This window comes from Dryobates pubescens, chromosome 3 (genome assembly GCF_014839835.1).
Source record: "Dryobates pubescens isolate bDryPub1 chromosome 3, bDryPub1.pri, whole genome shotgun sequence".
Lineage (NCBI taxonomy): Eukaryota > Metazoa > Chordata > Aves > Piciformes > Picidae > Dryobates > Dryobates pubescens.
Genome location: NC_071614.1, coordinates 7,164,974 through 7,178,934, shown reverse-complemented (window position 1 = coordinate 7,178,934; position 13,961 = coordinate 7,164,974). Strand labels below are relative to the sequence as shown.

The 13,961-nt window shown below is 43.6% G+C and overlaps 1 protein-coding gene across 3 annotated transcripts in view; it reads left to right on the top strand.

The window, feature by feature from the left end:
- Nucleotides 1-13,961, top strand: part of MAPRE2 (microtubule associated protein RP/EB family member 2) — a 70,490-nt gene that overhangs the window by 25,081 nt on the left and 31,448 nt on the right. For 2 of the 3 annotated variants that reach the window (XM_054179633.1, XM_054179632.1), the window contains exon 2: nt 13,142-13,269. The exons of the other annotated variant lie outside the window; for it this stretch is intronic. In XM_054179633.1, coding sequence (XP_054035608.1) covers nt 13,149-13,269 — 121 coding nt within the window. In that variant the 5' untranslated portion in view covers nt 13,142-13,148. The remainder of the gene's footprint in view (nt 1-13,141; nt 13,270-13,961) is intronic. 3 annotated transcript variants of the gene reach the window in all.

The following is a 13,961-nucleotide window of genomic DNA, read 5'->3' as shown; positions in this document are numbered from 1 at the left end:
GGAATAAACAGTTCTTGAGTTCAAAACACAGCACCTATAACAAAATCACAACACTAAGTGCTTTAAAAGGGAAAGAAATATCATATGGCAACAAATACACTGCTGCCACCAAGGTGAAGTCATCTTATCAAAGGTTTCAAATGGCAAAGAAAAACATGTGCATGCAGTCTCAGTTCAACTGCATCAACTTCAACTGTTTTCTAGCTTAATTCTTGCAAAAGCTGTGCTTGTGCTGCTGCTGCAGTCTATGAATTGCTTCATACCACATTTGCTAAGTCACTCAAAATCAGCTTCAGCAATTCAGTACCAAGGGATGACCAAAAACTCAGACACACAGTAGAGCAAATTGACAGTTTTGCTGTGTCATAAAATTATGTGAATTGCAATTAAAGATTATGTCTCGAGGTTAAAATCTGATAAACTACCCCTTTCTGCCTGTAAGGAATGGTGCATTCTGGGCCCCTCAGTTTAGGAAGGAGGTTGACTTGCTGGAACGAGTCCAGAGAAGAGCAACAAAGTTGGTGAGGGGTTTGGAACATAAGCCCTACGAGGAGAGGCTGAGGGAGCTGGGGTTGCTTAGCCTGGAGAAGAGGAGACTCAGGGGTGACCTTATTACTCTCTACAACTACCTGAAGGGAGGTTGTAGACAGACGGATGTTGGTCTCTTCTCCCAGGCGGCCAGTACCAGAACAAGAGGACACAGTCTCAGGCTGTGTCAGGGGAGGTTCAGGCTAGATGTTAGGAAAAAGTTCCATACAGAAAGAGTGATTGCCCATTGGAATGGGCTGCCTGGGGAGGTGGTGGAGTCGCCATCATTGGAGGTTTTCAGGAGGAGACTTGATGGGGTGCTTGGTGCCGTGGGTTAGTTGTTTAGATGGTGTTGGATTGGTTGATGGGTTGGACGCAGTGATCTTGAAGGTCTCTTCCAACCTGGTTTATTCTATGTATTTTTTGATGCAGAAAATATTAACATTATCAATAACCATTTCCTGCAGATTAAACTTAATTAAGCACAGTTTTTAAGCTGTGTGCTTAGTTTGTGCTTCTTCAGGGAGTGGTGCAGAATTGTCTTGTTACATAACCTACAACAGCGCTGAGAGTGTTGAAGAAACTAAATATCCACATTGCAGCACCTCCCTAACTGCACTTAGATGTAGTTAAAAGTAATTCAAGCAGTAAACGGATTTATTTTTGTTTTGCCTTGTTTATTGTGGGAGTTGAACTTGGTAATGTCATCACTATTTGCCAGCTGGAAGCAATACACTTTAGGAATTGACCTCAAGAAATTCCACAAAAGGAGGCCAAATCCTATTAAACAGACATCTATGCTGCTCTTAGTTTAAGGTGCAAGGCTTTACTTGGCCTCCTAGAGAAAGGCTTGTAACTGCCAGTAATTGTTCCCTTAGAGTCACAGTTGTATCAAAGCAGTGAGCACCACCTAAGTTATTTGGAGTTAAAAAGCTTTGGGGATTTCCCCCCTTTAGATAGGCAAGAGATGTTAAAAGTTAAAATCTAAATGAAAGTGTGAGCTTTCCAGGCCTTCAAAGACTAACATGGTTGGGAAAAAAAGGAGTTTTGGGGAAGCTTTACTTGATGCTGGTAGCCTCAGCAACTGCGTTGGTAGTGCAACAATGGTAAAAGAGGTTTGTGGTTACTGGCACGCAGCAAGAATAATACATTACATAAATCACAGATGGTTCAGCTAGCATGTTCCTAAAGGGCAATTTATGCTGTGAAGGATTAGTGAATTCTACTTTTAGTTGCTCTAAAATTAATCTAGCAGTTAAGCAATTGTACTTAGAAGTTCATCCCTGTTGTAGATAGTCTGTGGTAGGATTAATTCTTAAGTGCAAGTCATTCACTGGTAATATCTTCAGCACCAGGATAATTTCAGTGCGTTTCCTTGTGTGTTATAGTATTAACCTATGAGAATCAGGGAAGAGGTCAAGTTGCTTTGGCATCCAAACCCAACATTAAGTGTCATGGCTGATAGTATTAACACTCAAAATCTCTTTAATATTAGTAATGATTTGTAGGGAGTTTGTAGATGCCAAAGAGGGGCTGTTTACCTGAGCCTACTTCAACAACATTGGAGATGTCAAGATTTTTTTTTTTATCATTATTCTTTTTAGTCTAGCTTTCACCAACAGTGGAGGGAGAAGTGGGAGAGATGTTGGAGTGCAGTCTAATGACAGGGGTGTTGGTGTAGTGGTCTGCAGAGGCAGTGCTTGGAGGGGATTTACATGAGGTACAGCTCATAGATGTCTGCTGGAGCTTGGTCCTAGAAACCTGCTCACCAAGTGTCCTGCATATCCAGGCAAAAGCTTGGCACTTCTCCTTTGAACCCCCAACAGCAGCATTGCTGTGGTAGCAGTGGGAGCCCTAGACAACTGTACTAGAGCTTAATATTTTGCTACAAAAATACAAAAAGTTTGTGTGATGCACCAGTGAAAGCAGCCAGCATAGTTGCTTGTTCCTTCATCTGTTGTCCCATGCTTGTTTACAGCTGCACAATAAAGATGGCTTAAAATAAATGTTGTCTTATACCCCTGCTCAGTGTCATCACCTTCCTGCCTCTATGACTAGTTCAGGGACCAAGCAAGGCTGGCTGCCTGGCAGCAGAGTGGCTCTCTTGCGCAGGCTGCGCTCCTGCACCTTTGCCATGGGTCCTCGGATGGCTGTGCTGGTTGCACAGGTGAGCACTGTGCTGTTTCTTGGCTTTTCCTGGGTGTCACCTCAGACACCTTCAAAGTGTCTGTGCAGAAGCCCCCTTTCAAAGGGCCTTGCTCCCTGCAGTAACAAGAGAAGGACTCGATCCTTGGTGGATCTCTTCCAACTCTGCATAGTCTGTGATTCTAACATCTATGTATAGTAAGGTTAGAATACGTGTTGCAGTGTATGAATTGGTATGTATCTACATTTGCTTTTAATGTAAAAAGAGAGGAAAGTCCTCGTTCTCTGTATCATATTGCATCATTTGTGAGTAGAAAAGGTGTATTGTACTCCTTTAACTAGACCTTTCCCATGAGAGTGCTCTCCAGGTTAACTTCACATGCCTCGGACAACCAGGCTTTATGAGTGTAGTGCAGTCTCCTGTTGGGACCCAGCAGCTGCCTTTCCCCGTGTGTAAGCCTCCTATTTTCCCTTCTTCCCAGACTTGTCTTCTGCCGAGACCCGTGTGGATGCTCAGCCGCCTCCTGCTGAGTCACTGCCTCGCTGGCCCAGAGGGCTCTGCTCGGGGGTGTGAGGCTGGAAGCTGCTCAGGCTTCTATTAGGAGCATTAGGAGGACTGTGTAGTGTTGCAACCCCCTTCTGCCTTTACGTTGTGCTGGAGTAAATCAGCGTCTTACTTTAGCCTTTCACCTCTGAGTGGTATACATGGCAGGGAGGAGGAGGGGAGCCAGCAGCAAAATGCTGGATAGGTCAAAACTAAATTAATTTGGTGACTTCATCTGGCTCCAGTTGGATCTGAGCCCTGCAGAGTCCCAGGCCTGCACACAGCGTTTCTGGACGTCCAAGGCGGAAATGGCAGATGGGTAGCTGCGGCTGCCTGCCCTGCCGGAGCTGCTGCTGCTGCGCTACGCCTCTGACACTGTTCGGATGCCCAGCAATCTGGGTGCCCAACGCTGCTGGATCTTCCTTACCAGAGTTTCTGAATAGTTTTGTACCTTCCTAATCAGGGGGTGTGGAAGTTTCCCTGTTGTAGAGGCAGGTGGCTGCTGGGGGATGTGTGGCTTTGCACACCCCATTTTGCCTGGGAGTTCGCATGCTACGCTCATGTAGGGCAGTGGGTTTGGGACCAAGCTCTCTTCCACTGCTGTCTTCATTTTCCAGTCAATCTGCCTTTTCTAAAGCACCTGGGGACCTGCTGTCTGAAAATATAGCTGCTCATCCATCATGTATTGGGAGTGAAAACACAGGAGGTTCCCCTGTTATTTGCAGAACCCAGGCTAGGAGCTGAGGCTTGCCAGCAAGTGCTGCCTCTCAAGGCATCCCTTCTCCATGACGAGTGGACTCAGCACTGCTGTTAACTTTATGTCACATTTTTAACCTCTCAGAAATCCTTCAGTGGTGTCTGAACATATGCTTAATAATCTAATTTTCCATAAAGGGGGGGGAGGGGGAGGTAATAAAGCTCCCATGTGTGTCTTGGTGAATTGACTGTTTCACAGAAGCTTAAATGTTAGTTTATTCAGCAGCTTTTTACAAGGTTTTCTCGTTACAAAATGGTCCTAGATACTCTTCTGTTTTCTAAAATGTAGGTGTTTGTAACTGGCTTGAATTTGCTGTATAGCAGAAGTCTGAGAATTATTTTCCTTTGAATCAACTGGTTGGGTTTTTTAGTTTAGTTTGGGGGGGTTTTCCCCCCCTGTTCGCTACAATCCCCTTGTCTGTTGTGAAAGGTAGATTTGCTGCCAGTGCCTATTGTGATAATTTTACAGACTGAATGTCTTCCTTCAGGGCATCTAAGCAGCAATTCAAACTTAAGATTCTGGAGTTGAAAGCCTTGGGTGGGGGGAGGATAATAACTGTAAGTAGAAGCAGTTAAGTTTTTAGCATTGCAGCTGTGCCATGCTTACGTTCCCCCTCATTCAGCCCACTTCAAAGGTTTCTGTGGTTCTCTATTAATTAAATGTCTTCATAATTTGTAGAAACATTAATTTTATACTGAAATTTGTGCATCCTTTCCCCATGCCAATGAGTGTGTGGCTGTTCAGTGCTGAGCACTGCTATTGCTTTGAGTACTCTAAGGTTCGTTTTGAGGGCACTGAGCACTGCTGTGGTTCATTGCTAACCAGTCAGTACAGCTGTGCTTCTATTTTGTGTGAGCTATTGATGCCTACCTTTCTTGAACCTCTATCCTCTGTCAAGAATGCATGTATTTTCTTTTTAGTTAAGATTTGTTTACTCATGGAGATTGACAAGGAGCTTTCCAAAGTATGCAGAATACTTTCAGCCACAATTAAGATACCAGGTGGTTAAGTGTTACGATTGCATTGTACTCTTGGAGGCAAAGGTGAACCCTGAAAAAAACACCCAACCAAAGAACAACCAACCACACACACAACAGAAGAAAACCAAAACAAAACCAAAACTAACAAAACCCCCCCAACCAATCAAACAAAAACAACAACAAAACCCCCAAACACACACATACAAAAAGCCAACCAACCAAAAAAAACCCAAACACCCCCCCCACCCCAAGTGTTAGTATTGCTGTAGAGCCATGACACTGTGTATTGCATTGCTGCACAGCTTCAGTGGCAACAGAAGTGAGAAGATAGAGAAATAAAAATAATAAAAAAAATCTTTATTCTGCTATGCAAATATGGCTGGCACATAAAAACCAAAAATCAGCTTCAGGTGAATGAGTACATGTAGTTTGCCTTCCTACAGTGTCCTGAAATCTTCCAAGCACTAAGTAATTTCCTGGGATTTAGAATAGAATTAACCAGGTTGGAAGAGACCTTTAAGATCAAGTCCAACCCATCACCCAACACTATCTAATCAACTAAACCATGGCACCAAGCACCCCATCAAGTATCTTCCTAAACACCTCCAGTGATGGTGACTCCACCACCTCCCTGGGCAGCACATTCCAATGGCCAATCTCTCTTTCTGTAAAGAACCTCTTCCTAACATCCAGCCTAAACCCCCCCTGGTGCAGCTTGAGACTGTGTCCTCTTGTTCTGGTGCTGGTTGCCTGGGAGAAGAGACCAACCCCCACCTGGCTACAGCCTCCCTTCAGGTAGTTGTAGACAGCAATAAGGTCTCCCCTGAACCTCCTTCAGGCTAAGCAGCCCCAGCTCCCTCAGCCTGTCCCCATAGGGCTTGTGCTCCAACCCCCTCCCTAGCGTTGTTGCCCTTCTCTAGGCATGTTCCAGCAAGTCAACATCTTTCCTAAACTGAGGGGCCCAGAAGGCTGTTCTTCTCATTTTGGTGAACTACCCCAATTTCATGACTGATTAGTGAATAAATTCAAAGCTGTTTTGTGAGAACTGTGCAGTAAAGAGTGCAATGCATTGCTAGTTGTTGAGTCGTCTCAAGTTGTGTTTATTGTTTGAATACTTTTGTGTTTTTGAGATTTGGGGGATCTGAATGTCTGAAAAAGAAACCAGTGTTTTTCTGTCTCTCAGATCATGTTTTGAGTTGGGTTTTCTTACTGTTTTTAAAGCCTTCTGTATCACAAAACTGAATCTGCTAGTAATTTGCCTGGATGCTTTCCTGTGTAATCTGTTGTAGGTGATCCTGCTCTGGCAGGGGGGTTGGACTGGATGAACTTTTGAGGTCTCTTCCAACCCCTGAAATGCTGTGATTCTGATGTGGATTTAAACGAGTCCTTCAGACCTGACATTGTATTTTACAGTATCACAGTATCACTAAGGTTGGAAGAGACCTCAAAGATCATCAAGTCCAACCTGTCACCACAGACCTCATGACTGGACCATGGCACCGACTGCCACGTCCAATTCCCTCTTGAACGCCTCCAAGGATGGTGACTCCACCACCTCTCTGGTCAGAACCAGGGGGGTCAGAACCTACAGAGACCCAACATTAATGTAGGTCAGAACATCCCAGCACTGGCAGGCAGCCTCTAAATAAAATACCAAAAAATGCCCTAATCCAGTCAAAATAAACTCTCTAACTTGCATTGAAACAAGGAGCTGCAATGAGAACAATGGAAAATGCACTATTTACTGTGTTCCATGGTAATCCTGCAACATGTGAGCAATCAATATGTCCATTGATTGTCTCAGTCTTGGCTAGGCTTTGTAGCATGCCTCACAAATCATTTGAAGTCTTCAAGTTAGATCCATGTTGTGAAGGTAGAATGACATTCAGAAGTGAATGAGGTGCACAGTGAAAGAGTTTTAATATTTCAGTGCTGTTTAGTAACATGGGAACCAGTGCATGGGAGATTTTGATACTCAGCATTTTAAAAGGTGTGAATTTTTTTTACAATCACAGGTGTGTGTTTGTTTTCTCCTTTTCTTCTTTTCTCCATGGCAATAGCTCATTGTGATCAATCTTTTAAGTGAATTTCTGACTTGGATATATTGCTTGCTACAAATGTCACTTCGGTTGCAGTGCTCTGACTTGAGGGTTGTGGCCATGGCCATTAAATTTGCTGCAAGTGTACAGCATAAGTCAAAAGGGAGAGCAAGAACAACGTCATGAGCATTTGCAGGAGCTTTTTGTGCTTTACTGTCCTCAGGACTCCTTTCAGTACAATCAACCTTGAGCATAACTGGTCTCTAATGAGTGTGGCTGAGGCTATATGCAGTGAACGTTACAGAAGCAGGGAACATCCAGCTGCAAATCAGCTGCTATTTCAGGACGGTATGAAAGGATTCATTTGCTCTCTACAGGGGTGCAGCCACTGAGGCTGGCAGGTTTCTTCCTTCAGGGATTTTTGTTTTGCAGTAGCTTTAATCTAGAAAGCCTTTCTAACAGGAGCTGCATCAGTTTCACTCAGTTATTTCTTGGCTTTTATGCTGTGCCTTCCACTTCAGTAATTTTCAGTGAGATCTTTTGTTTTACTGCCAGCATCTATCCTGATGCTATCAGGTGCCAACTTCTAGAAGGCTCCTCTTTGTATGGTCACACAGGCTATCTACTGCATGTACAAACCAAGCATCATGCTGGTGTGGAAAGAAAAAGGCTAAAAATTTGTCAAGCAGTTTTGTTTGAAACGTGGTCAAGGCGTCACAGAGTGGGTAGTATGTGAAACAAAACACGCGTCTTATGTGGTGTGTTGCTGCTGTTTAGACATAAGACACCAAAATACATAACTTCTGGACCATAGATGAGCCAAGAGTGTATCCTAAAATAACCTTGGGTAATTACAATGCTAAAACACACCCCCCTAAGGTAAAAATGATCACGCTAATTAGGGAACCTCCCTAAAATGTTTTGATCATTAGATAGCATACATATACATGTTGTAGGGTGGATGGGGAAGTATGATTAACTAAGCAAGTGACTTGTGCTGTTGTATATATTGTGTGCCTTGCAGTGCTGGTTGTGCTGGCAGTTGCTAGATCCCCTGTTCTGTGGAACAGAATAAAGGCAAATCACAGAGTGTCCCAACTCTCTGTGGGGACTGCCTTTTTCCACACCGAGTGAAGAGCCCTTATTAGGGACAAAAGTACTGTGTCTAATTGTACAAACCAGGAAGGCTTGTTTGAGATTTTACACTACAGATGGACTCATGGCTGTACTCCTTCCAGTCTTCTCTTTACTGGTTTGTCGTAATACAGCTTCTGCTGTTAACAACTTCTAGTTTCTCACTGGAAAAATAGTGTCTTGCACAACTGTCCTTAGATACAGCTGGAACAGCTGCAGTTATCTGTAGCAAGAGAAGTGGAAAAATGCCTAATAGCTGAACATTGAGTGCTGCATGTAATGCCTTAAAAAATTAATACTCCTTTGGGTGTAATGTTTACCATCAGACATGCTGAGCCAGTGTATGTCTGACTGGGGAAATCACTTAAGCATATACATGATTTTCAGCCCCTAACTAATCCTCTGAACTCTGTGGTGCTTCTTTGTGCGTGTGTGAAGTGTTTTCTGAAGTGGCTTGGATTAATGTGTGACGACTCTCCTATGGCTTGTTTGCATTTACTGGGGAGTTTAATTTCAGTTTCTTGTAAATAAAACAAGGGAGTGTCTTCTGTGGTTAAGTGTAACAGTCAGAGGTTTTTAATCTCAGTCTTCCATCTGCTTTTAGTTACTGTAGAATTGCCAGGCAGCTCTATGAAAGGTGGAAGACCTCAGGTAGGTGCTGGCTTTCAGGCTTGTATAAGCCTCGTTGCAATGTTTAATGCTTGAGAACCTTCAGCCTAAACAAGGGAAAACCCAGGATGTTGGAAATGTAAGTAATGTTATTGCGAAGAAGTAGTGTGTTAGGACATGCAATCAAGTTGTTAGCTACTTGGCTGTTCACAGAGTACAGCCTGTGCCTCTCCACCTGCCCAGCTGTTCTCTTGCATCTCCTTAGAGATGTTTATTAATATGTGCTTTGGATCTGGATCACAGTTTTTGAAGTAGTTCAGCACTCGGGGAACTGAACCCTGGAGAAAATCCCAGCCCAGCTGTGGCTGTCGAGTGCAGGGGTTCTTGTCTATCGCTGAGCATGGCAGCCCTGCTACCTACTCTGCTTATCCTTTCTGATTTTTGTTTTCTCAAGGCCTGTCTGTGTGGCAAACAGGATATGTGTGTGTGTATCTGAGCACTGAATTAGAACGTGCTTGCTGCAAAGGAAGCCTTTCCCAGCTGAGTTTATTTAGAGCGTAACCATTAGGTGGGTGAGGGGGCAGCAGATGCAAAGACCTGGTGAACCCTTTCAGGAGAAGAGGCTGTGCATGGTTCAGACATATGTTAACAAGCCCCTGAGAGGAAATAGCAATGGCACATTACTGAACTTTTTACCAGGAATTCTGGTTTGTGTGGCACACATTTGCTTATATTTATATTGATGCACCTTTGTGCATACCAGTGTACAAATGTGAAGCTCTTGTCTCTAGTAGCCTGAAGTGAACATTTGACCCATAATAATCCATTTGCAGACACAGTGTAAGTTATGTTACAGATACACTTCAGAGTATTGCTGTAAAATTCAAGGTTATTAATTTACTCACTGCTTCCTGTTCTCCATTGCATGCACTGCAGCAAAGGAGGTTGGTTGCTCTCCTGTCACTTGCAGGGCAGGTTATTTCTCTTTGCAAGCTGCTTTTGGAAAAGGATGAGGAGGAAGTTTCTGCTTCCTTCCAGCATGTGGATTTTCTTGATCTTTTTAACAGAGGAGATTTGCTACTTTCACTGCTGCTAGCTGATGGTGGTTTTGAGCTCTGCCTGGCCTCGGGAGGACAATTAAAATTTGGATGAAGTAGTGGCAGTCACAAATCAGAGTAGCTATATGTCAAATGGTAGCATCTAAATGTCTTTAGCTTCTGTGGAAGCGAGTGGGGTGTTCCATATTGATCTCCTGGTTTAATATTAAACTCGCTACTCTGAAACTTGAGTATTGAAGTCATTATTGAGCAGTTTGCTTGAACTGATCTTACAAGCATTACTGAACGTTAAATAGTGACAGGGGTAGTATCTTCCTGTTAGTTTTGCTATATAAAAAGCCTAAAAATACTCAAGTAAAAGCAAGTGACATTTTCAAACTCCAGATGCCTTTGGTAACAAAGGTGCTGTTTGCCTGCTCAGTCCCTTGCACCCAGCTGTGGAAGCTGAGCTCTCATGGCCAGCAGTTCTGGTGCAGTTTTAATGTAAAAGGGCCACTCCCTGGTTCTAAAACTTTGTTCCTGCCTCTCGGTTCAATCCAAGCACTTGGTGTGTGCCAAGAGAATGACCTTTGCTAGCTGTTGCAGTGAATGCAGGGCTGTGTTCATACAGTTAGCTGTGGGAGCCTGCAGGAAGAAATCAACAGGCCGAGGACAGGCTCATTTCATCTGTGCTCTGGAGGTGCCCCTGGTAGAGGAGCAGCCTGGTTCCAAGTGAATTGCTGGCAGCAGTAGCCTGACTATCAGAGCATGAATGTTTTGAGCCTAGTTTCTCTCTCTTCCCCAGGCACACTCCATGATTTTATGTTTTGGATGTTAATGTGTTAATGTTGGTAGATGGGGACAATTTGAGCAACCTTCTGTTTGTGAAATGTGTTTCTTAGAAAGTGACCTGTATTAGGAACTTGGTCATCTTGTATTTTAAATTTATTCTCTAGTTTATTTATACACTTGCATGTTGCTGAGCCAAATTTCATGCTGGTGGCTTTTTCCATGTGTTTTGTCTGGGTTTTTCCAGTGTACCTAACTCTACCCTGCAGAGAACACAAAGACTGCAGAACTGGCTGTCAAGTTTCAAATGGTTACAACTCTGCAAATTCTCAGTGGAATTAGTCCATGCAGATCTCAGATCCCACAGAGTAGCTCCTGCTCTCTTTCTCTAGTACCGAAGGTTGAGGTCCGAGGCTGAGGTGGCAGTGCTGGCACCGAAGCTAGCCAGTTAAAATTTAACTATAAGGCCTCTCTAGAGGCAAAGATGCACAGTGGCCACCAAACCCTTTCATTCTGAGAATAAGAGTGCAACTTTGAGTATTTGATCATTTCTGAGACACTCCATACTCAGGCTGTTACTAGTGACTTCTTGAGGTCCACTAGGCTGGATGCTAAGAAGAAGTTCTTCATAGAAAGAGAGGTTGGCCATTGGAATGTGCTGCCCAGGGAGGTGGTGGAGTCACCATCACTGGAGCTATTTGTGAAGGGATTTGATGGGGTGCTTGGTGCCATGTTTTAGTTGATTAGATAGCGTTGGATGATAGGCTGGACTCAATCTCAAAGGTCTCTTCCAACCTGGTCTGGTCTATTCTATTTTTGAGACTGTTATTTACTCTCTTTGTGAATGATCTTGGTTCAGCTCTTTAAAACTGTTGAGAGAAACTTGAGTGTGACTGGTATAGAATAACAAGGGATAAAATCCTGCAGCATGTTTCCAGTCTACATACATGAGGACTGATGAGAAAAGCTACTATGAATTACCTGCTTGCAGGAAAGGACTTTAGCTAACTGGAAGAATCTATTTAAGATGATGTGGCTATGAAAATTTTCAGCACAGTGTAATTTTCCAAGGTCTTGGTGAAATGTTATCTGAACACAGTTTAAAACTGCTTAGCTATGTTCAAGGAAGACTGCTGGCATGACCAGTAGGTGAAGGTCTGACTTGATAAGAGACTTGGAGGATTGATCTGTTTAATCTGGACTACCTGGGCATTAGGACAAACTCTTGAGTGCCATCCCTAACACATTATGAAATCAGCTCTGCAGAAGAAAAAGCCATTAGAGCTGGAGGATAATGTTGGCAGAAGAACAAATGGGTTTAAGCTGGGAGGAAATGTTCCTAATGATTTATAGGAATTGGGCTCTGCAGCTTACCAACCAGACATTTGGGGGTGCAAGTCTCAGTTACATTTAGGATAGAGCTTGGGAAATTGATTTGAAAGGATATCTGGTGTCTGTAAATGACACTGTGACTGTTAGGAACTGGACTAATGATCCAAAAAGCCTCTGTTCCAATAAGAAGCCAGTATTTGAATAAGCAGAACATCTGCATCGTCTAAAAGCTATCTGAAAATTAAATACTGGGTTAGGCAGTCTGATCATCCTGCACTGGCAACAAAGTGATCGATATCAGGTCACTATATTTGTGCAGCTCTGTGTGATGAAATCCTGTCTGTGTAACCTTAGACTGATTTCTCTTTTTTTTTTCCCCTTACCTGATTAGCATTAAGCAGAATACAGGAGGTTTGTATGTACTTTAAGCTCACAAAGAGAGCCAGAGAAATATGTTCCTAGATTCCAAGAAGATGCTGGGGAAGCTGTCATCAAATAATAAAAACTAAGCCCCCTTTCTAAATAAATAGATTCATAGAATGGGTTGGGATGGAAGAGACCCTGAGGATCACCTAGTTCCAATCCCCTGGCATTGACAGGTACACCTGCCCTTAGACAAGGTCACTTGAGGCCTCATCCAACCTGGCCTTGAACACCTCCAGGGAGGGGTCAGCTATGACCTCCCTGTGCAACCTGTTGCAAGCTCCTATGAGGAGAGGCTGAGGGAGCTGGGGTTGCTTAGCCTGGAGAAGAGGAGGCTCAGAGGAGACCTTATTGCTGTCTACAACTACCTGAAGGGAGGTTGTAGCCAGGTGGGGGTTGGTCTCTTTTCCTAGGCGGCCAGCACCAGAAGAAGAGAACGCAGTTTCAAGCTGTGCTGAGGGAGGATTAGGCTGGATATTAGGAAGAAGCTCTTCATAGAGTGATTTTCCATTGGAATGTGCTGCCCAGGGAGGAGGTGGAGTCACCATCACTGGAGGTGTTTAGGAAGAGACTGGATGGGGTACTTGGTGCCATGGTTTAGTTGATCAGATGGTGTTGGATGATAGGTTGGACTTGATGATCTCGAAGGTCTTTTCCTACTTGGTCTGGTCTCTTCTATTCGCCAGGTGAGAAGGGTGTGTGTAGAGATGCAGCTTTTCCTTCTATTTTTATTGTTTTTTAACAAGAAGTGTAAATTCACTGTATCCAGCAAAGAATTATCCAAATGTGACAGATGTTCTCTTCTTTTGTTGTTTGTTTCCTAGTTGGGGGATGGCGGTCAACGTGTACTCTACCTCTATAACCCAGGAGACTATGAGCAGACATGACATCATCGCATGGGTTAATGATATATTAGCTTTAAACTACACAAAAGTCGAGCAACTCTGTTCAGGTAAGAAAGTGTGTTCTGCTCTACAAATGTTTATTTTAAAACCACTTTACAAGTCTGATGTGTTGAAAAGAGATAACTTTTCACTTTGACATAAAACAGTTCCTCTGACTAATGCATGTGCAAGAGCAGTGTTCCTGTGTTCGCATTCGTCATGGACAGATAAGGTGCCTTGAGAAAGCCTAACAGATGCAGAGGTGAAGGGGACAAATGTAGCAGAAGATACATAGGAGCAATAAAAAGGTTGACTAAGCAAGGAAAGAGCACAGTGGGAAGCTTTTGTGTTTTAAAGCTACTGAGGGGGTTTCTTTTCAAATGGAGAATGAACATGGCTGAAGAAGAGACAGACAGCTGTCACCCTGGGTGAGCAAAAGTCTCCAGCACCTTTTCCTTCCTGCTAAGGGTCCTCAAGTCCCTGCTGATGTTTGCAGGGACATTTACCTACTATTCTGGATCAATTTTCTGTCAGAGATGAGCCTTGAAAGGTACAGAAAACCCTTTGAGGGTGGTAGGTTGGACTCGATCTCAAAGGTCTTTTCCGACCTGGTCTGGTTCTATTCTGTTCTATTCTGTTCTATTCTGTTCTATTCCCTCATAGCCTGCTCTTGACAATATAGCAAATCTCAGCAGCAGAAGCAGACTTGCAGAGTGACTATAAAATTGAGGCTGAAGAAGTGCAGGTTAAGGTTCATGTA